Source organism: Dermacentor andersoni, chromosome 6 (genome assembly GCF_023375885.2).
Source record: "Dermacentor andersoni chromosome 6, qqDerAnde1_hic_scaffold, whole genome shotgun sequence".
In the NCBI taxonomy this organism is placed as follows: Eukaryota; Metazoa; Arthropoda; class Arachnida; order Ixodida; family Ixodidae; genus Dermacentor; species Dermacentor andersoni.
Genome location: NC_092819.1, coordinates 3,686,419 through 3,710,104, shown reverse-complemented (window position 1 = coordinate 3,710,104; position 23,686 = coordinate 3,686,419). Strand labels below are relative to the sequence as shown.

At 45.6% G+C, this 23,686-nt stretch overlaps 1 protein-coding gene and 1 long non-coding RNA gene across 4 annotated transcripts; one reads left to right on the top strand and one right to left on the bottom strand.

Annotated features, from left to right (window-relative positions):
• Positions 1-965: 965 nt before the first annotated feature.
• Positions 966-4,185, top strand: LOC126521615 (uncharacterized). 2 transcript variants are annotated; one of them, XM_050170310.3, is made up of 2 exons: positions 966-1,220; positions 1,911-4,185. In XM_050170310.3, exons 1-2 carry the CDS (start codon positions 1,008-1,010, stop codon positions 2,613-2,615), a joined length of 918 nt encoding a protein of 305 aa, XP_050026267.2. In that variant the 5' UTR covers positions 966-1,007; the 3' UTR covers positions 2,616-4,185. The 2 variants fall into 2 exon arrangements, with proteins under 2 accessions (XP_050026267.2, XP_050026268.1); XM_050170311.3 differs by having other exon boundaries at positions 975-1,200.
• A 300-nt stretch (positions 4,186-4,485) lies between these two features.
• On the bottom strand, positions 4,486-23,544 carry LOC129382208 (uncharacterized). Of its 2 annotated transcripts, XR_008610298.1 has the most exons (4): positions 23,421-23,544; positions 11,287-11,396; positions 9,747-9,901; positions 4,486-4,644 (listed from the first exon to the last, which is right to left on the bottom strand). It is a non-coding gene; the product is annotated as an uncharacterized lncRNA (long non-coding RNA). The 2 variants fall into 2 exon arrangements; XR_008610299.1 differs by lacking the exon at positions 9,747-9,901.
• Positions 23,545-23,686: the final 142 nt, after the last annotated feature.

Genomic DNA, 23,686 nt, shown 5'->3' with positions numbered 1-23,686 from the left:
GCATAGTTTGCGGAACCGGTTTGTGTCACGTGCACGCAGACTTCCTGTGTGATCTCCCGCGGAGCGTTCGTGCGCTCCACTGGCAGACTCGGATTGGTGAAAGCCGAGCGCTCGCTCGAGGATTCAGGCGGCTGCTCCAGATCGACCAGTGAAAAACGCCATTAGGCGGCCCGCCCGGCGCTTGGAAGGTATATGGCACCCCAGAGGTCACGTGGTACGGTTGGGCCAATGAACGCGTCGGCGGCGCGGGGAAAACGAATGCGGTACTCTGAAATTTTTTCCAGTGATTCTACTGGATGGATGGATGGATGGAAGGTAGGAGCGTCCCCTTTGAAACGGGGCGATGGCAGTTGCCACCATGCTCAGATTTTTATTTTGCCTTTAATTTTTATTTTTATCTGTGTTGTGTGTTATTGAATTTCTCGATTTTCTTTAAATACGTCTTCCTACCCTTTTAACCTTATGTCACCTCTCTGCTTTTGAGCCACCAATCCTCCAATCGCCTTTTGCTAATTTCCACCGCACCTTTATTTACATGACTATCATTATTGTTTCCTATTGTACAGCGCCACCTGTGGTCAAATACTTTAGTTCACGACGCCACCGCTACGCTTATTTCCGTAGCACTGTGGAAGGTACAGTTCCCCTTCTTTAAGTTTGTATAGGTGTTCTGTGGTGTTAACACCAGGATGGAAAACCAACAAGCCCAAGCCACTGTTCTTCAACATGCCACGGAAAGACGCAGGAGCGCGTCTGGTTCACTAAAGCTGTTACAGAAGTTTCGTAGGCTTTGTTCTGAAGCGCGTCAGCAGCACACACTTCCGGCGGCTCGTAGCGATGCAATTTAAAAGATCGCGCCTATCTGTTCCGGCGAGCTGATTGGAGGCGAAAAGTTAGATGGCACACCGGCACACCAACATGGTTGCACTTCCGGCTTCAAAAACCTGACGTCAGGGTAGTCAGGGCGTCTTGTGTTTTATGACTTTCCTCCATATTTTGTTCTTTTTATGGTTGCTTGTTGGGCCTGGTGCTGTCGTCCTGTAGCTAGCTGCAGTAGCTGCTGTAACAGAGCGTTTCCTTTTGTATTTTTATACGCTTTTGTACTTTTGACGATATGCAATATAAATAATTTTAGGTTTGAAAGTGGGGTCTACAAGCATCTGCGCATGTTTGACGTTGTGTTGAACGCTGCGATCACTGGTACGCTACAGACTGACACCGTGAGCCTTCGCTTAAATAGCCCGTCCTGCATGCGTGATCTGTTGCGTGCAAATGCACTTTGTGACTGCTGGGTGCATGTATAATCGAAGTGATGGCCACCGCGAACAAGTTTGGTCTTTAGACGCTTTGAAGTGCGCAAAGCTACCGGCATGATTATGCCTATTGTGGCACCGTGCACACAGGCGACTGTGATGCTTCATTTTTAAAATTGTTTTGGTTATTCATTTTAAATGATACAAGTTCATGTTGCCGAGTTCAGACGCCTGCGTGCAACACTCTTTCTTTTTTTTTTTTTTCTTTTTACTGACGGGCATTATGGCACCTTATGCGAGAGCGTCGACGAAGTTTGACATGGAACTGATGGAACATGCTCGCTTCAGCTTCCTAGCCTCGAGGACGTTTCCGTGGAACGTCCGATTGCGGTTATATCATAGTGGCCGGTATTTTGCAGATAACGCAGCCGGGGTATTCCTCATTGCTGCGAAAGCCCAGTGCATATCAGTTCCTGTCGTGATCGTGAAGTGCTGCATCGTCGCGCCATGTGTTGTTCAAAATAGAAAGTTGTCTCCCGAAGTGTGCAGATATCAACAGGGTTCGTCGCAAAACAGGGTTGTTGGTTATTGTTCGGTGTAGTTGCATAGTCTTGTACCTTAGCCTGAAGTTGTGTTGCTTCATTCCGTTTGTTTCAGAATGCTCGAGTTTGTTCCAGTACAATGGCGAGCATTCTGCATCATGAAACAAATAGCCCTAACTGCTACTGCTGCCACACAGCGCCCAAGCGGCCACCTCAGCCAGCATCTGCAAGCACCTCGTCAAGCACAAACGATTTGGATGCTTCTTTACATGAGCTGGGCATGCTGAGTGCTGTCACAAACTCTCGCCAGGACTATGTACTTGAGAAGCTTTCCCACAGAGCTAGAAACATGGACTCTAGCCCACACCATTCTGGGCTCTGTGTGCTAGCAATGAATTCTGCCTACATTGCAGACTTCTCATTCATGACTTCAAGTGTTGTTCCAGAGAGCCCCCCAAGTCCATCTGAGACTGTGCCACTCCTGACTTTACGACGTCCTCGTATTCGGGCCCTTCGTAGGCGACACTACTTTTATCAGCCATATGACTACCCTTGGCGGCAAAGACTAGTGGACATGCTGAGGACAAAAGAAGACGAATCTGCAGCTGAGTTTGAGAATAGCACTGATGGTGTCAACAAGTCGAACCCGGGCAGCCCGTCCAAGTTGACTGGGACCAGTTCAAACGCAAGTGCCACTACTGTGGCTGGTATTGTCCGGTCCAAGTCACTAGATGACCTTGAAGTGTGTGCCAAGGAATGTGGGACCAAAGCAGATATTGAAACAGTATCACGTAAAATAAGCAACCTTCATGTCAGCTAGCTTTGCTTTCTATAGGCATACATCACACAGCGGCAGTGTTGGTGTGTCTTAAAATTTATTCAATTGGTTGCCTTCAGCAGAAAATTTTTTTTTTAGAGAGGTGCCCTCCTGTCTGGCTTGCTTTTCTTGGCTGCAAAGTTTGTAACCTCTGAAACACTTATTGACATATTACCTTTTTTTTTTCTGGTATATGTTAGCATTAAATCTATCTTTGCAGTGCTAAGTTGGTGGTAGAAATATCTACTGGCAACATGTTCTGAGCAAAACACTTGTGATGAATCTTTTGTTATTTGGGTCAAGTGCACTAGTCTCTAAGGGGCTTTCTGTACCTGATTAGCAGATGAGAGGTTGCTGCACTCCTGCTGGAAGACACAGACATATGTTAGCAGATGCTCATAACTGTGTAAAGTGCCCAGTTGATGTTGAGGTCTCAGCTGCATTTTTTTACATTTTCAGTCTATTGCAGTTTCAAAGTTGCAATATGTCTTGCAAATTCACTGAAGTCGAAGTAAAAGTAGTAAAGATGCATCAGTATAATCAAATTATTGTCAAAAAACCTTTTGTAGCCAGAGCTGATTTTCTGCTCAGTAATGCCTGCTTGTTGAAAAGCAAAAGTGTACAGACAACAGGTCTGTGTTGTAAAATTTTAACTGTCAATTTCAGGCGGCATGACGAAGCTGCGAAAAAAATGCACCTTTTTTCTGGCACCCATGGTTCGTACATGTTTGGTAATTTGGCACCATTCATGGCAACTTGCAGGGTTCGTGACCCTTAACCCTTTCAGGTGCCAATGAATTCTCTTGATTGAAAACTTATTTTCACTGCATTTCTTGAATCTTCAGAATCATAAAGTGTACAGATGCAGAATAGGTTAACAATTCATAATTTTTAGTGAGTTTTGTCAAGCTTACAGAATGTGGACTTCATGCGAAAACTAGCTACAGGAACATCAGATATGAGAATGTCAACTGTTTCATGCATAGCAAGCTTGAAAACTGCCTATCCGGGTACTTGAAGGTGATGTCTGGTGTAGCACACTCTGAATAACAATGAAAGAAGTGAACCCACTACATACAATGACATACTCACACCAAGCAATAACACAACCGTCTACCTTGCCACTTGTTTTGTACACATTATTGACACTTGCAGCTCAATTCCAATCAAAATTGTTTCAAGATGTATGTGACACATTTTAAATATCATTACTTTCATCAGTATATTTACTGTTGATGCACCATCTTGGCATACAAAATTGTCAACATGGCGCCTGAAAGGGTTAAATAGTTGCTTTGCTGTAGCTGAAGCTCTTACTTGGTAAAGCTTTCTGTGAAGTGATCCAATGAAAGCCACTGTAAAGGCGAAATCCTCTGTACCATTGTACATTTTCTTATTGTTGAAACCTTTGCATTATACTCATACTGACCAACCAGCACGACCGCGAGGTTGTGCTAGCATGCTGGGGTCACTTGCAAAATGTTGAAGGCCGGTTTACAAAGTAGCTGGCATGCAGTGGAAGCGCAGTGTCAGTTTGTTGTGCCAGCGAAAATAAAATCTCGTCCTTCATTTATTTTTGTGCACACAAAACAACTAGATGTATATTCCAGGGGTCTCAAATCTAGCATGCTTGTCGCACAGCTGCCCATAAAAGCTGCCTCAATATTAGATGACTTAGTGGGTAGTGGTAAACAACCAAGAGAGCCGATTGAATCATGTATGAGGTTGCATATTGCACATTTTGCTGTCTTGGCACATTTAAAATTGTTAAATATGAAACATCTATTTTTACTTTTAACCACAGGCAACTGAACTGCATGCTAATGGTGATTTTCTTCAACATGGCACAAACCACTTTGATGGATGGTGGTGGTGGTGGTGGTGATAAGCTTTATTGAAATGGGGGAGAGGAAGGGGGGAGGTGGCTGAGGGATCGGGATCAAGTAATGCCCTGGGCCTGCTAAGCCTTCGCGCAGTCCACCAATACAGCTGTCGGTCGACGTCCCCTGCCCCGAGAGCCGTGGGCCGAAAACTGGGTGGTGAAAAAAAAAAAGACAAATGAACATGCAAAAGAAACCAGTCATAAATAAAATAAGGTCATTTGTAATACAGAAGCCTGCCCTGCAAAAATAAGTTGAAAAGCAGGGGAGTGTGTTAAGAGGTAGATTTTGAGCCTAGGTAATTGTATTGCAAATTTCATTTTGGCATTTGAATTTTATAATTTTATGAAGGAGGAATAAATTATAGAAATGTGGTAAAGAATGATTTTAAAGATTCGGATCAAACACGCATGTTGGAACCTTATATGGAGCAAAGCTTTAATGAGGTGGTTAAATAATACTATGCAACTAATGGCGATGCATACAATTGTTCGAAGCTCCATGTAACTCCATTTAGTTACATGCAGCACTGCAAAACCTATGGGTTGTGTTAACACAAGAAATTGTTCTCCAAACTGAATGGAAACTTTATGAGGGGTGCGCGATTAAAAGACTGTACAAAAGACGCACAGGGACACACAGCGCTAACTTTCAACAATGTTTATTATCGAAAACCAGGTCGTACATATACACTTAACGAACACGAGTCACAGCCACGTGAACAGATAAACATTCAGAGCGAAACATTTTTATAAGTGATATGTTAAGCCATGCGCAAAAATTTTAGTTCTTTTTCAGAGAGGGCCAATGACGGTTTGCTGATACAGGAGTCCCCTTGGGCATTAATCTGCTCGGCTTCTGTTATAAGTCTAGTCAGTCCGCACTTATTTCTACCAGTAATGGCTGTTGATTCGAAGAGAGGGGAGCACTTATGTTGCTTGCAACTAAGGGAGAGAAACCCATCTGGTGCAACTTTGTCGACTTTATTTTTGTGTTCACGCAGTCTATCATTAATGCATCTGCCCAACTGTCTGATGTAACACTTTCCGCACGATAAGGGTATGCGATATATAATTGATGTCTTACAATCTTAACTTCTTCCTGTGTTTAACTTGGCAGCTAGGAGCACTTTCTTTCTTTTCTAATCTTGTTTTCCTGCACAAGCTGTCCCATCTGTTTCAAGCAACCTGTACTTAGCTAAGCTAGACAGAGAGTATTCATGCATTAATGAGAGACAGAGAGCTAGCTAAGAGACGGAGAGCTTAGCTAAGAGACAGAGAGACAGTATTCATGCATTAATGATACAAAAGTTACAATATTTAGATTTGTTGATTTTTTTAGTGTTTGTCAATGTTAAGCTAGACAACTTTGACACAAAAGTGTTCAGCTGTGAGTAACATTATACGCGTGTGCCTTTGTCCACTGTAAGTTAGGTTCAAAGTGCCCATAGAACAAAAAATTAAGTTTCTTTATGTTAAATTTACCTTCGGTGATCTAACATGCTGGTGCTACAGTCCCAGGACAAATAAACCGTTGTCATATCATTCAGCCCATTCTAAACTGGTAACCTACCAATCAACAGGTTTTATCCTGGTGATGTTACATGTGAAGAAGGGGCCAAGAAAGCCCGGAGAGGAGCACGAAACTGTTTTTTATTGTTAGCTTCCTTGCAGCACGTAGCACTGCCACGTGTGCAAAAAGTGGTGGTCACTGTACACAGTGCGCATGTTTGTTTAGACAAAAGTATGTTGGAGGTGGTTTAAGGACCCTTTAATATGGAAACATCAATAAGGTAACATTTTTGTTTATAGACAGCTCAACAAACGTTCCCATGACTGCAACCTAGCGCTAATGCTTGAAGCAAGGCTACATTACTGCATAAACTCACCCTAGAATAGAGTAATAATCTAAGGCCTAGGTGTCGCTGCTAAAGGTGCACATCGTCGTGCAGCGTCAAACAGACCTGTGAAGTTGAAATGTACAGGGTGTCTACCAAACGGGAAAACCAGGAATTCTCGGGGATTTTGAGTAGTCTGAAAAAACTAGGGGGAAACTCGGGGAATTTGTGCCTCTATCAGGGAAAATTCGCTGTAATATTATCGAAAGGGTCGAAAGTCATGGTAATGCTGGCCCGAGTAACAGGAATTGTAATGAATCGTCTTTGACGCCCTGTCGTCGGCTGGAGGAGTTGCCAGTGTACAGTCAACGACCGACTTTCCGGATTGCCGATAAATTGGGCCGCTTCGCGGCACCACCACGTACCCCATAGAGTCAATTTATCAGAACGTCTGAAATTTCGGACGCAAGAACTCTTCGCCGTCCGATTTTCCGGACGTCCTGCCGTGACCGCAGGTCCGAAACGGCACTAATCAAAGCCGCCATCAGTCAGTTTACCTCGCCATCTCGAACAGGCACTCTCGCACGCAGATCCGCTGACAGCTGTAGCCACCACTGCGGCAACGCTAGGCCTAGCTGCTTCGACATTCGCTATGAAGCTTCTTGCCGCTGGGTGCCGTGTTTTTTATTGAAAGAATTCGCTGCTGTCAGCAATGGCATGGACTCCACCTTTTTCGTCCTTGCGATTGGCTTAGAAGCTTGGAAAGCACTGTGCGTTGCACAATTCCGGTTCCCGAAAGTCAGCTTCGCCTTTGTACAGAAATGTTACTTGGTGAAGCATACGAAAAAGTATTGCAGTGAAGCATAACGCGTAAGAAGGGGATATTGCCACGAGCCACAGTACGTATTCCTTAATTATACACGCGAGCATCTGGTATTTCCTGTCACAGTACAAGCACCGATATGCCTAATACGTGTACCGACAGGCCTTCAGAGCATTTTCGAATGTGCCTGTGGCGGTTTGAGCCCTTAAAGGCAGTCAAATAAATGACATGCATTTATTTTTTCCAACTGGCCGATTTCTTGGACGTTGTCGCGGCCCCTAGGGAGTTCGAAAAATCGGACGTGGACTGTGCAACTGACCAAGATGCTTGAAATGGTCTGTGGGGCGAACGAGTAGAGGAAAGAGGACAAGAACAGAAACGACCTACGCATTGAGGAACGAACGGGAAAGGAAGCGTGCTGCTGCCATTTTGAAAGAGCTTGAGCTCAAAAAACAATGTTGGCTGATGTCGAGATGCAGGTGTCCCTCATCCAAACCAAAATAAACTCTTTAAAGCAGTGAAACACAACACTGAGGCGTCGTGCGCGGGCTGAGAGTATGTCAGGACAGTTGATCACTTACGAGCTGTTGAGAGAGAATCTGGTTGTGACAAAGTTTGGGCCTCATACCACTGAGCTTGCTATCAGTTGATAAAGATAGTTCATATTCTAAAATATTTGCTTCTGTATGCATCTCTTTTTAATTCGTATTTGAGAATGTCCGACTCGATTTGCAATTTTATTTTGAAGACATATTATTTGTTGTGCATTTTACTAACCCCTCCATTCTATTCTCTTTTTAAATAACAAACACTACTCCTTAGTATTCAAATTGGATTAAGTCGTTCTTTTAAAATTTTTTTCCTATGCTTACCAGAGAGTGACATGATCGGGCGATATGGTTTCAGCCCGTCTTGACATAAAACATAGTTCTGCATCACTCGGGGAATTTTGCAAGGACACTCGGGGGAAAACCAGAAAAGCTCAGGGAATTTGGAAATGTCAACTTGGCAGACACCCTGAATATGGGCACCCACGAGCGTGAATTTGAAGTTCTTGGATTTTAGTGTCTACCAGGTGTATTGGTTGCTGTCATAGGCTACCACTGGATGATGAACATAGGTGAGCTCGCACATGATATTAACGATGACTCTACTGTAGTCATTGCGGCTGTTTGGGTGTGTTGGTAAGACTCAACTAAAAACTTAAAGCACACAACCAGATGAGGACGGGAGACGCACAAGCGCTAAATTGTGAGTATTTATTGAGAACCGCAAAGCAGAATATAAAGGTATGTTGTGGCCGTACATCACGCAAGCTCAGCCAGCAGAACAATCGGTGATGACACAAGTAGTATAATTCCTTCGGAGACACAGTAATCGATGGCTTGGACATGCAGTTTTCCCCTAAACTGTCTATCATTTCTGCCTCGAGGATTTCACAGGTCAGTTGACAGCTGCTTCTTTGAAAATGGAGCATATTTGATAGATTGGCACGCAGCTCAATTTCACACAGGGGTCTACACTTTGGCCGGGACTGGGAACAGCACTATGATTATCACTAAATTCACACTTCCTGCAGTGCACATCAAGGAACCCTCTGCACTTGTCCCTCACATTTCTATGGTGTTCCAGGAGGTGATAATTTACTCGCCTCCCACTTCGGCCTATATATTGTCACGTGATAGTGACGAAGAAACCTGCAGAACTGTAAATGATGAAACTAGCGTTTTATTGGGTGAACTTGTGCCCTAAAATACAGGCTACACTCAAACAATGGTGACAGTGGTGAACACAGTCGGCGAAAATCTGATCAACGGGTCAAGCACGTTGGCTTTTATACATCAGTCATCGAAGGTAAATTCCAGAGTAATCACTGGTGCCCGCGCGTCTTCCAGAAAGTTCTACACCATTCGTGTCGTGCATACATGAAATCAGATATTACACAAGGTTTGGTGACAACAGACAGTGGATAGAACCATCAATAACTTTTGAGAAACTTTCGATACATGCAGGTGCGTCCTGCGCTGTGCAATAAGATTTGTTAGGCGGTGAAACGTGGAAACCCGATAAAGATAAGTACACATGTCAATATGTCCTGCCACAAGAAATCAGTATGCTGTACATGACCGACTCCGCAGATTTGATGAACTTGTTCTTGTGCTTTTTGCACCCAAGCTTGCGAGAGGCAGCTTCAAAAACTGTTCCAAGTGACTAATCCCAGTGAGGGACAAGTGCAGCGGGTTCCTTATGTGCACCGTGAGCTGCCCATCATTTCTTCATCTATCCAGCACTTCACATTTGTACGGATGACAATGCCGGGTGGAAAGACTTCCTTTGGCATAGTTTTTTTTTTAATTAAAAGTTATCATCAGCGAAAGTTTTTTCCTGTTGACGCAGCATGCCAGAACAGCTGTGACATGCACCTTTTCATGGTCTGTAGATTTACCTGTGACAGCCTTATCACTCTTCTGTGCCACACTCCTTTCAATTAGAATGTCAAACGCGAGTGGCACTTCATCCACATTTATAATATGGCTGTCAGCGATTCTACGAGTTTTAATTTATTTTATCACAAAAGTTTGGAATCCTTCCACCTTCTTAAAGTCCTCTGGAAGCTGTTGGCACATGCGTGTGCAGGCCATAATACTTGCGAAGCAGCCGATGTGGCCGCTGTATCCACGTGATCCCTCATGCCACATCATGCCGACAGTGGCGCCAGCTTTTCCAGTGGTGGAGCTCGCCCACAATACTAAAAAAAAGAAACATAAAAGTGCTCGGCAAAGATGTAATGTCAGTAACATAAGCCTGGGCTGCTATGTCTCATTCTTTTCTTAACATGTTGGCGATTGAGAGGCATGCAGTGTTGGGAAAAAAAATGTTATGCTCAATTTTTAAGCACATATTGTCTGCTATTGATATTTCTGCTGCACATTTAGAGTTCAGGTGCGGCAGTAAAGGCTTTGACACAAGTTGAGTAGTCGTAGGAAGCAAGGAACGTTATGGAGACAACAGTGCTTACAAGGATCTTCAAGGGGAGTATGGTAGCGCGATTCAAAGACGGGACAAGAGAAGACACAAAGGGACACACACAGCGCTTACCAACAAGCCCACATTGCAACCCTCGTGAGCTTACAAGGACTTCTGCAAATATTGTGTGAATGAACAAGGACACTAAATAAACACATAAACAAGCTAAATTAATGGTCTCGGATCCTTGGAATATAGAAAGTACGGTTTCATGATGAAAAAAGAAATTTCTGTTTATGTATTCAAACAAGGCAAAGAGGTTGCAAGGAGATGAACATGAACACTTCAATTGAGTAACAGAGGTGAGCAAGGGAAGCCTCGGTCTGGAGCCAACATTTCAGCAAGCAAACATATTTGTGAGGGCCAAGACGACAAGCTCCCACACTGAGGCTTCCCTTGCTCATCCACTGTTGATTGGCTGAATGTTAAGCCAAACTTATTCCACAAGTATATTTCAACATCTCTTTGGGAACACACTGTGCTCAGCTTTATCATCTGCTGTTTGAAGAGAAAGAAAAATTGTTTTTAGTGATTTGTCACGTTTATGAAGTGTGGCCAATTGTGTGAGCTTGCCTTTTCTAGCTATCTCTTATTTTATAGTGCAGCGCTAGCCTAGTTATCGATTTCGTGCTAACCGTGCATGAACCGTGTAAGAGTGACTGCCAGAGATTCAGTCAACATGAAGTATCATTTCTTCAAAACTGCACTGAGCACTTTTGATCGGTTTAAAGTTCTTTGCATTTTCATAGAACAATTATTGTTGTGAGGGAGCATGTGATACGTGGTGTTAATGCCCACCGAGCTGAATTGCAAAGATCAGATGACAGAATTTGAGCATTAGCAAGTAGGAGCTTGCTACATTTTCCTCTTCTAATTGTCACAGCTATAATATACTAGAAATAGAAAAGAAACAACTTCAGACTCAACATGTTACTTCTCCATCTGTCATAAAATGGCCTTAAAAGCAAGTAAGCCTGTATGTCAATTTTAGCATTGCCACTCGGTGTGATACAAAACTGCAGATTGCTGCTTTCTTGATAGGGCTCGCATCCCTCTAATCTGGTAAACTTGCAAGCATTCATTCTAGGGCACATCGTTCAAGAGGACCTGTTGTCATTATGGTGAACGTTGCACTCATGGCTTGGTGTGGGCAGCTTGTAGACCAATAATCTCTCTTTTGTACATTTTCCGGAAAAAGAAATGAAGCCATGACACACCTGCAATAAAAAAAATGGTGAAACAAAAGTTAGTCCAATAAATGAACAAATGACGGTTCTAGGTGGAGTGTTTAGAAACATCAGAAACATGCCCTGTGAGGATTCTGGCCCTTGATGTTACTTTCAGTGGAGACAGATTCAGTGTTGATTTGTATGTCCAGAGACAACAGAGTCCAAAGGGCTGAACAAATATGAGCAGTGCCTTGGAGGCTGGAGTCGAAAGCAGAAAGCCTCAATTACTATGGTGAAAATGTGGGTGAGATTGCTATTCATGTTTGACTAGAACAGTCCACAAAATGCTCCTTGACAGAAAAGCACACAACACTGTCTTGTGTGTGCATTTCTTTCAATATTGTCCTTGCACAGCCGCTTAGTCAAGCCTCGATTAGATGACAATTGTTTCTGCCAGATACTAGTAATAAACACAGTGATTTTATTATGTTTCAAATGCCATAAATCTAACTGTATCACCGGAAATACATTTCGACTAATGTGCAGTGCATTTATCGCGGTGTATCCTTTATGCAGAAACAGCCAAAACAATTTATTATTTATGCTGTGTTCCATGTTAGGAATTTTAGCAATGTTTAAGTAGTTCAGCCGCTCATATTGACTTGTCTCTGGGTGTAACAACATGACACATATGCGCAGATATGCATGTTTTGCTACGTTTTGATACTATTTCATATCAGTGATGCACCTTTTCCACAATATTTTACGATAACCACGATCTGTGGCTGTAGACGTCTACGTAAACAAGTGCACCGCTTTGATAAATCCGACGTAGAAGGCTGCGCTCGAAGACTTCTTGAATATGCGAAATGTCTAAATAATGTGTAAAAACAATACAAGAAATGATGTCCAAGTGCAGAAATCAGTGACCAATTCCAAGGCAGCCGTGTTGCAAACGGAACTCAGCGTGCCTTTATCGGCCGCACTGTTTGCAGAACAGCGTACTCGGGTCTGCTCACCCAGTAGTTGGTGAGTGCTACATGGCTTCCAAGAATGACATGCTGTCCCGAAGAAGCCATTAATAATGATTCGTGATCCATGAATTGCACAACCGACGCACACTCAACGTGGGCGCAGTTACACAAATCAACCGGCGAAAGCCCCTGGGTCCCTTCCAAAACGTTTTCAGCGGCGTGCTGCAGAGGGAAGCACAGGAAAATGAAAAAGGCGGATTCTGTTCGATGCCAAGTGCATACGATAGGGAATACGTGATAGCATCAGGTAGGAGACTGACTACTGTGATGTTATTGGGTGCTGGATCACTCCAGAATGAGGCAGAAGCAGCACGCAGAAGCACAAACACACATCAGACATGTATTGACGCACATAACATATAGAAAACAGCACACACACGCGACAGTTCCCCAAAATATCTAAGATGACATGCAGCTATATACATGTATCAGTCAATTATAATCGGCCTACAGTTCAGGCGGAAGCGCGTGTCGCCGTGTCGGAGACCTCGTGGAACCGAGGTAGGCCAGCGGGGTCGGATATTTGGGTCTGACGACCTCGCGGGGCTCAGGTGGCCCTGCGCAACAGTCGACATACGGGAGCCTCCGCATGCCCGGTTTCCCTCCGGCGGGGTTTGCACTTGGGAGCCCACGGCCACAGCTGGCGGGGTAGCCCTGTGGCCGCTCACCCGAACGCTCAATCGCCCTGGTTCAGGACCGCCAGCCCTCCTGGACCAGTTGCCCAGCGGAAGAGCGGGGCAAGGTAACCTCTCAGCGGGCGACAGCGTTGACTCGGGTGTGGCGTAGTGGCGCTCCTATGGGTCAGAAGCCCAGCGAGGAAGCCGTTTTCCGTCCAACACCGAACCTCGCGCACTGCTCGTGCCACGGGGCCACTCTCTCTCGCGCCACGCTTTTTGAGGCGCCACTGTCGACGCTCTCAAATAGGTGTCGATGATGATGATGATGGTCCTCTTCGCCACCGCACGGCGCACTGTCTTCATATGTTTATGCTTCCAACTCCCGCGTACCATATATTACCACAGTTACATCCCACCACTACATGCTGGATCATCTCCTCTAGCGTCCCACATCACGAACACACCGTCTGTAAATTGTCCGTGAATTTCGCGCACCACACTTGTGTCCCGAGTCCACCTCGACGTGCCTCTGCCAGTAGCCTGCTTCCTAGGGAGTTATCATAGCAGTCTTCGTTTTCGATGGACTGTTTCTTCGCAATATATAGCTCCAAGCGTCGTCTTTTTCTTGGCCACTGGCATCCACTCCGCAGTCTCGGCGAGCCGGACCATGTCGCGAACCTTAAGGGCTGAGTGTCTGTTGTGTGATCCCTGTGCCGTCGGGTTAACAGTCAGGAGGCCATATCACCCAGGCTCCGTTTTCTTCAGGCGGTTGGAGTAGCTGGCATAGATGGCATGCGTCCACACCTGGCGGGCAAGATGGGCTTCTGGTAACCGAGAGAGCCTCAGTCCAAATATACATTTGGTTGCAGCCTCCCTCGCTACGAAAGTGGAACATACCAGTTCACACTGGATGGCCTCCACCGCTACGTGCTTCTGCACATCAAGGACAAGCCTGCCAGCATCACGTTGGCGCCTCTTGAGGAACTCCCTCGTTCCGGAGAACAAGCACAGCACCGCGTTGCCACGAGTCCCAACACAGCCACCATCTTCCAAAGGCCCTTCACCCCTTGGTACCCACTGAACGACCACAGAGCCTGTTTACCCAAGACCCTTCTGCAGCACACTGCCATCACCCTTATCTGCTTCTTGTGCTGGAGGAGGTAGTTTGGGCCCGCACTAAGGTAGACGCCCAGGTATCTTGTTGCGTCCGTCAGAGACACACTGCTGCCTTGCAGAAACCACTCTGCATGTCGGGTTGCTATATCCGACCCCACACTTTGCCTGGTTAAATTTTAGGCAGGATCATTAATCGCGTCGCCGTATATGTCCAGTAATCTCTGCAGGTCTTCGGCACTGCCTGCTAGCAGAGCGATGTCATCAGCATACATCAAACGCAGGTATCTGCTGAACTACCTGCTGTCACTGTATCCTGCGTTGCAATGTGAAACCACACTGCGATACCTCGAGCCTTTGGGCGGCACCCGCCAGGTAAACCATAAACAGGAGTGCAGACAGTGGACACCCCTGGCGAAGTGCACGTTTGATGGAGATGGGATTCATTGTGATACTGCGCTATTCCACCTTTGCCGTCAAACCAGTATACATGACTTCAAGCAACTGTGTATCTGCTACACTCGCGCCCATTTCCCGCAATATCCTCCACAGGATGGGTGTGTGGAAGCTATCATATGCCTTTTTAAGGTCCAGAAATGCCAGATACAACGGGCTTCGGGACAGCTCAGTGATTTTTATGCACTGGGTTACTGCACACAGATTGTCTTCTATACGCCGCCCAGTGCGAAAACCCATCTGGAGCTCTCCTAAGACACCTTTCCACTCAGCCCAGTTCTGTAGTCTTTGTCGTACTACTTGGGCACACATCCTATAAAGGGCCTGCGTGACTGCAATTGGTCTATAATTAATCAAGTCTGTTCTGTCTTCCGCCCCTTTGCACAGTGGTATCACTCGGTTCATTATCTATGCCATTGTAGCGCTCACCCGTGATGCCGCCCGTTCCCATTCCCGGGCTGTTGGTGCTCTTCGAAGGTCCGCCTCAATGTCTTGCTCTCCAGCACTAAGTAGGAATTGGTATGCATCTTCCAATGGGATCCTGCTGGCTTCAATCTCCTGTGGTTTAAATAACCTGATGGCTGCTTGAAGTTCATTGGGCTCTGGAGGGCCTTGCAGAGCCCGTAACCACTGGTCTATAAGAGGCGCACAGTCTTTCCCAGTAACTGCGTCCATCTCAGGGGCCACTCTGAGTGACCGCTGCAGTGGCTGCCTGTTCCCAGCCTTGATTCGCCTCCAGAACTTCTGTGGTGCCTGTCTACCAGCTGTCTTAAGCTCTGCCATAAATGCTCATTGAGATGTCAGATCTTGGACTGCACGAGCACTGCTGCCTCTTGCTTGCATGCGGTATACCTAGTCCATGCCTGCACTGTAGCATCCAAGTCCCTAGTTCGACATGTGTGGCAATGTACATGACTGGCCTCTTCCCTGTGACGAATTACTGTGGCGACCTCAGAGCGCCACCATGCCTTCAACCGGTAACGACCTTGTGTCCTGGTTGCCTGCATTTTCAGAACCGCCGTAAATGTTGTGATCAAAGATTCACAAGAGTCAATTGCAGTGGTCTGTAATTCCAGCTGAGCAGCCAACTCCTACAACATCTCGCTCAGGCATCGTACACCGGTTACCTGCTGTTGCGCCCCTTGCTTGGTACCTCTGCCAAACATGCATGGAAAACGGTTGTGGTCACTTCCCAGATTCCCACTGCCATCCTCGTCAATAGTCATGGCTGTGAGCTCACTCTACAGCCCATTTTACATCAAACAGTAGTCGATGGTTGACTGCTATCTCGCACAGACCCTTGACTGCCCCTTGACACTTTTCTGTCTGAATGACCACAATCAACTGGTGTTGTTCAGCCGAACCTAACATTCGCCTGCCATTGGTGTCTGTTCGACCATCCAACTCCTCGACACGGGCATTAAAATCACCCAATACTACGATTTCATAGCATGCCTTGAGATCTGCGATTTCATTGCCCAGGCAGGTGCATATAGTGTCATTCTGAGTGGCCCGAGCGCCCGGCCACAAATACACCACTGCAAGGGCGACCGGTTTCCCTGCTAGGCTTCCAGTCAGCCACATTTGCTCCCAGCACTCATGGCGGATACAGAGCCGCTGCTGCGCCTCTGTCCACAAGCGTCCCAAACCCCCACCTCTTCATTCCCCTTGTTGCCAATTGCAGCCCTCCCACGACAGCCCTTGTGCACTTGGTGGAGCCTCATCATCTCAGAGCTGGGTCTCTTGCTATTGAAAATCTGGTGACCTGGCTATTCTGCATTTCCTTCACTAGTTAACCCTACTTCTGCTCCCTCCTTGCACCTCGGAGGTTGTGGAAATCGATCGTCACACCTGGCTATGTCAACCCATGACGGTGTCTCTTATGTCGTCGGTGTTTCCTCCCGAGGTTCCATGCTGTAGGTGGTTGGGGGGCAGAGAAGCTGACATCCGCACTGTGCCCATTCCGGTCGACTACCACTACATCCCTCACCTGGCTCAATGTTTTTGCGTCAGTTGTACCAAGATCTGGCTGAGTGCATGGAACATCCGTAGGTGTATGCCAGGGTTGTTCCCCTCCGCATTACTTCCATGCTTTCCACTCTTCCTGACATGGTGCCGGGATAAGGACCATGTGGGGGCATGCCTAAAAAAACTCGTGCTCGCCTTCCCAACTGGGAACCAATGGCTCAAGCCACCGCAGCCGAATACGTGTTGCCTTTCTGGCCATGTCGAGTGGCGAACCCTGTAGTTGTTATGAATTCCACTTTAGGCCCCAGGTCTTGACATACTCTGTGCACAAGCTCATTCCACCGTTGGCACTTCCCCTGTACGATTTGGTCCGATTGTGGAACTTCCGGTATGCCAAACACCAGGTAAAAGTGCCATGGGAATTCCTCGACTCGCTGCCGCAGCTTCTCTCTGATGTACTGAACCTCAGCCTTCGGTTCCGCCCCATCCAGGAGCTCTACAAGTCCTGCGTGAAGAACTACCAAACTTTGTTTTTCCTGCTGCATGTGTGTCTCCTGTTGCAGCTTCTCGGCTGCCTCTGTGAAGGTCGCCCTCTTCTTGGTATAAAAGCCGACACAGTTGTCCTCCTCCGTTACCTGGCATACCGTGGGCTTGAGTGAAGGCATTCGCATCTTCAGCCGCTAGCACTGTACGAGAGCATCCTGCTCTGCCTTCACATGACATGGTACTCGACATGATGATGATGATAGATACTGCACTCGCAGTTTCCGTTTCATGCGAGAGTTGCGGAGCTGTTACCTTTAGCCGAATTTGTAATACTGATGTTCCTCGGTTATAAGGGGGAAAACAAACTGTGTGTGTTATTCTGAAATATTTGCTGTATTGAAATTCGTAGTTCTGAAATATTTTTACATTGAAATTATAAACAATTTGGCAGGGATTTTTAAAATATTCGTAAATTTGAGAAATTCGTTAATGTGGGATTCGTAGTAAGGACATTTGACTGTACATTCATTTCTAGTGATCAAATGTCGTCAGCACTAACCAACTATAATGTGTACCGAAGTGGCTGATGAAACATTATTGGAGCTTTTTATATAAAGTATGACATCTGCCACTACGCATGTGCAGCAGAACAAGTGACTTTACATTATGCCCTCTTATATTTAAGAATTTAAGATACAGCTTAAACAAGTGCAGCAGTTCAGCCTAAGCACACAGAGTGTGCACAATGCATTACAGTCAGCTCATTTTGTTCAGCCATTTTCAATGTTCGAGCACCATGTCTGTAAATAGTTTATTTTTTAAAGTTTATTTACCAATGTACCCACAGTGCCTTCAATAGGCATTACAGCAGGGGAGGGGGGGCTTTTGAGAACATCACTAAATATAGTACACTTGATATTCAAATAAAGCAAACAGCACAGAAAAATAACAGGCTATGACTTTGAGAGAATTGTAGACTTAAAAGGCAGGAAAGGTGCATTCATAATGCCAACCCAAGTGAGAATGGATACTACGCAGACGAACGACCCCGAACTCACGGCGGCACAGGTGATGGTGGACATCACGGCCTCACCACTAACAAGCGCCCAATCATTGCTACAACCAACTGCCTTCAAGTCAATGGACACGCACGGCACAGTGGTCAGTCAATTTTGTTCTCCCAACCCATTCGATGTACTCAACCCCAGGAAACAGCCATAAGCGACAGCAATTCTGCCCCAACAATCACGCCACACTTCCAAGCAGTGTGGAGCTCCCATGCAGCAGAAGCTGACAACCGTCCATGGCAGCCGCAGCGAAAATGCACCAAAATTCAAGCATCAAGTTTGAATACTCCTCCGCCACCTACGACTCGCACACGCCAAATGGTCCTGCTCCAACCTGCTGAGTGTTTCACCGTGTCAGAAATACCTCACTACAGGGTGTTGTAGGTCATTGGAGACCATATGACAACCTGTAAAAATTGTCTGCAGGCGACATGCTGGCATTAACGTCCTAAGTGGCCATCACTGTCGAGATATACCAGCACCAGTTTAGTTCACCGGCAAACATCTGATAGTGCGTTAACAAGAAAAAACAAATATTGCACTCCAGGTTTGCCTGTCTGAACTGGCTGCTGCGTGGCATGATCTTGAATGTTCTAATATAGTACCCGAGAAATTCAGGTCCCCAAAGCTGTGTCAACTACCACAGCTTGTCTCACCAATAAAGTAACAAATAACATGTACAAGGTTACTGAAAAAAGCTATTGAATTACAGTGACTGTTACAGAGCAAAAAATGTAATTGGTAATTTACAAAATTACCAATAAGTTTGATAGATTACAAGAATGAATTACATGTAGTTTGTTATGCAAAAGCCTGCTTATATGGGAATGATAATGTGTGATACAAAATAGAACACGTCTGTTGGGCTAAAAAAGATTCCTTATACCTTCTGCCGCTGGGCGCCTTACTCATCTCTTGCAATTCACAGTACAGTTGTATGGGAGAGATATGGTTATCGACTGACATAACCTTCAATTTTGAACTTGTCCATGAAACGTCCAAAACAAGGGATTACTGTCGAGTTGGATGCCCCACTGCCTTATACACTAGCCACTGATATAAAGGAACTATACTGTAGTTATGATCTGTGAAGCAAGGCAAGCTTGCTGCCCCGAACAGTGCTGCACCATACGCTGCCACGTACACTCACTGGTATTATACGACCAGCAAAGCATGTGCCAGTTCAAGGCAATCCATAGCCACTGTGTAAGCACAATGTATAGCCTCATTGATTTGAAATTGAATTCACGACTTATGACTCTTCCATCATAAAAGCTGTATGTGAAAGCATTGTGCAAGTTTTTTTTTTAATATTGTATTTTGCAAGGTTAGAAGGAACTTACGGTTAGTAGACTACTTAACACACCCACCTCTTTCTAACTAATTTACACATACGGGAACTATCCTTTTTTGTGATTTTGCATCTCTGCTGGTACACCTACCTACAAATTTGAGTAATCTAGTAAAATACACATTTGTTTCTCATACCTGGTGTTTTATGCAATGTAAAAACTAAAAAAATCACATTCATAGCAGCTCATAAAGCAGGCAAATGTGAAAATAAATATGTGCAGTTCAGTTTTCTAGCACTGAGAGAGAGCTTTTCAGTGTTGAGGCCTGAGAAGAAAAAATTGCTGGCTGTCCCGCAATTGTGAGTAGATGTAAGCATGAAATGGCAACCAGCAAAGCAGATTGGTTGGAGATGATACTAGCCACAATATTAAAATGGGCGTAGTGCATGCTCGCAACGGCACACTCCACCACACCACGTCATACTGTGCGCTGCTACATATGGACGCTGCCCAGCTAGAAGAAGAAAACCGGCTGAAGGCGGCCTGACAGGCAGCGAAAGACGCCAAGGAGACCAAGCACATTGCCCAGCTAGAAAAAGAAAGGCGCGACTAAACGTCTCGGCAAATCTCAATTCTTGCTCTGTGATCTAGACGCAAGAAGTCACGTGTTGGGCAGCCACTGAGCTAAGGGCTGGCTTCGGGGAGTGTTCGCTTGCCAAGGCTGGCTGCAGGGCGTAATGCTCTCGCCAAACATTTTCCTTCCTCCATGAAGGCAAAGCAGCGCATAAGACACATCTGGCACCACGCCACGCCACAGCTCCCTGAGCGTCACACATCAAAGGCAAAGCAGTGCTTTCAGGTGTGTCAGGCGCCACGCCACACAGCAGCTCGATGAGCGCAGATCTGCAGCAAATTCCATTTCCCAGAATTGAAGTGTATGGTGCCCCGTATTTGCCTTTTGCACCGCTATTGGAAATGACAAATAGAACTTCAGCATACTAGAAGTTACAGCTTGAGTGATATTGTAAACAAACACAAGGAAAACTCTTTGAGAGTTGCAAACAACATTGTTTGCAACTTGTTTGGGCAGTAACTAGCATATGTAATGTGGTCCTGCACAAAAGGTTGAGGGCCAGAAACTACATTTTCTAAACTGTTTGCCCGGATGATCTCGTTTTGTTTTCGCAACTTGCCCGGATGGTCTCGTTAGAGTGCCTGGGCATTAGCTCTGTCTTTTGGCTCAACGTCATTTGAAGGTCGCCGACGTGAGCTAGAAGCGTTTAATGCTTAATATTGGTCTTGCCACGGAGGTGTGTCATCCAGGGGCGAAAACCTGACCTTTTTTGCAATGACTATCTGGGGTGCTAGGGCCATCTGTCACTGCAGCCTGAAGTCATTGCTGACAAGCGGAAAAAGGATGGTGCTACACAGGGTTGTCGTGGAGGTCATGCATGTCCATGCGAAGCTTGCCGATTTCCTGCTGCGGTATTTCCGGCCGAATTCGCACATTATGTGCACAGCAAGCGCTGGGTTTGTAAATGTCCCAAATATTGCTAAACGGGTGTGTTCGTACATCATATTCTTGTCTTGCTTTAGCACAACTCTGTTCGAGTATGAAGGAAAAGGACAGGTGACAGGATAAGCGCTAAATGAAGGATGAGTACTCATCCTTTCAACTGTCCTTTTCCTTCATACTCGAACTGAGTTCCGCTAAAGCAAGACAATAAAAGTCTGTTTATCTCTCTTTTTACAGCAAAGCTGTTTATGCAGACCCTGTGCCGTCGTCGGAGTTCGCTAAAGCTATCATCATCAGCAATGGCTCAAGCGTCGTCGTCTTCCACAGCTGGCTCCGTTGCCGCTTGTCATTCCAGCATAGAATTTCACTTATCTTCTGTTGTTGTAATGAGGAGGTCGCGTTTACGGGGGTATGAGCCATTGCTTAAAGGGGTATGAGCCATTCATTGTCTTACGTGACAGAGATCCAGGGAAAAGACGGGGAATGCGGGAGATGGAAATTCAAGACGATGAGCAAAACGTGAACAAGGTGAATGCAGGAGCCAACGTTTCGACAAGTGGACTTGTCTTCTTCAAGGCGACATATATGTCTTCAAGGCAATATATATGTCTTCTTCAAGGCGAAATATGTCGCCTTGAAGAAGACATATATATCGCCTTGAAGAAGACAAGTCCACTTGTCGAAACGTTGGCTCCTGCATTCACCTTGTTCACGTTTTGCTCATCGTGACAGAGAGGTGTAATTTTGAAGCACTAGGCTGTGATTGTGAAATGTAAATGCCGTCATCTGCCATCAAGCGCAAGCAATACACGATCCTCTGCAGACAAAGCACTGCAAGCGGCGGAAGCGCCACGCAGTGCAGACACAAGAGACAACTCAAGATCGTGCGGTAGAGAGACAACACAAGACCAAGCAAATACATTACACAGAAAATGAATAAAAAACAATCAGATGGTTTCCATTTCACGCCAAACCTTTCTCTCATATTAGTGGCACGAAACAAAGGGGCGGAGCAACTTGCACACTAAAAAAAAGGCACGGCAATACAGAAACCTCACGCTGGAAGAACCGAAAAAAAAATAATAAGAAAAGGACACTAAAGCATGCGCCAAGCTCATCAAGGAGCTAGATCATCATCATCATGCTCACCACGCGAAGCAAGTAAAAGCGAAATGAGGTGAAAGTGAAACAAAAGATTTACAATATAGACTGCTTGCGAGGTTTGACTTCCATGACGCGAAAGCTCGGTAGCTTCGCTGTTCCACCACCTTCACTGACTAGAAGGGGCGGTGATTTTTTTTTTTTTTTGTGCATAGAGTTTCCAGCACAACGATTTTTAGAACTGCGGGCTCCTTCAGATCGGGCACATTGAGAGCATTGGCACTTTTGCAGAGCGAAATGGCCAAACGATGGTGGCTGCATTCGTCACAGAGCATTATTTTTTTTTTCTTCAGTGAAGCCGGGCGCCCGCTTTTCTGGCTGATGCAACATGAAAGGAATCCCGTGAAACCCACCAGACACCTCACAGCTACGTTGCCTCATATGCTCTGGGAGTGCGGGTCGCTGGGCCCGAAGTTCACCAAGGGAGAGTGGGACGCGCTCCTGCGAAGTCCCGTCTTTGAGGACCAAATCCTGGCCGTCCAGCGCGCCCGCGATCGGGCCGGCAGACTTGATCTGTCAGTCCCGTCGTGGGATTAGCCAGGTGCGCGTTTTATCGCAGTTTGGTGGACCAAATAAAAGTTTATTCACTCACTCACTCACTCACTCACCTCACAGCTGCTTATTCTGGACCTTCTCATCCTCGTGCGTCTCGAAATAATGATTGCAAAAATATATGCATGCTTACCGAACGGAACGAGCAGACGAGTATTTGTCTTCTGCAATCAAAACGCTGAGCAGACAATCAGGAACGCTGCATGATCGGCGGTTGGAAACGAGCAAGCTTGGAAGCATGCTTGGAAGCGATCGACCCAGCATATCGTACGTAATGGAATGCAAAGATGTATTCACCTATAATAGCTAGCTCACATTTTCTGGAAGCATTGGGATTCAAAGAATATGGAAGTATTAATGGAATTAACTGGTCAGCAGTCGAGCTAAGTGAAACACATCTTTTTTTTTAATTGTCCTGACAGGAAAAAAGTGTATATATATATATATATATATATATATATATATATATATATATATATATATATATATATATATATATATATATATATATCCTTAAGGTATTTGAATTTTAACTTTTATGTTTAGTTTGAACATCCTAATATATGAAATGTACACACACTATGCTTTCATTCATCTATTCTTAAGGGCCCGGAGTACAGTGAAATCTAAAGCGAACGCGGCGAATATAATATAAAGTTAAGCTAGGGGTCATACCCATTGTACAACAAAAAATTTCGCAACATGCGGAACTGGGCCTGTACGTTCCGACGCACAGGCAGCGCCTACCAAGATTTGCGCATGAACTGTACATCGTCATAACATAGAATAAAGAACAAATAATGAGCTCACGGTGATCATCAGCAATGCGAGTGAATCACGTCTCCCGCTGCGTACTTATTTTTATGATGCAATAGCGCGGTAACAGGTAACACGCTAGCATAGACGCTAGCATGGACGCTAGTACAACCCACGACCTACTAGAACTCCAGACCTGCACAAAAAACCGACTTCTATGGGAGTCGCCTGCGCCCACTCTCGTTCAACCGTCGGCCGTTGATGTCGCTTTTATGACCTGTTCGTCTGCTACTCCACGGTTGACTGGGACGGCGTTTTGT

Excerpts from the sequence above, each read along its gene's own strand:
- LOC126521615 (XM_050170310.3), top strand. The coding sequence starts at position 1,008 with ATGGTTGCTTGTTGGGCCTGGTGCTGTCGTCCTGTAGCTAGCTGCAGT. Across the intron at positions 1,221-1,910 it reads GTACGCTACAGACTGACACC|AATGCTCGAGTTTGTTCCAG; the intron begins GTGAGCCTTCGC and ends CGTTTGTTTCAG.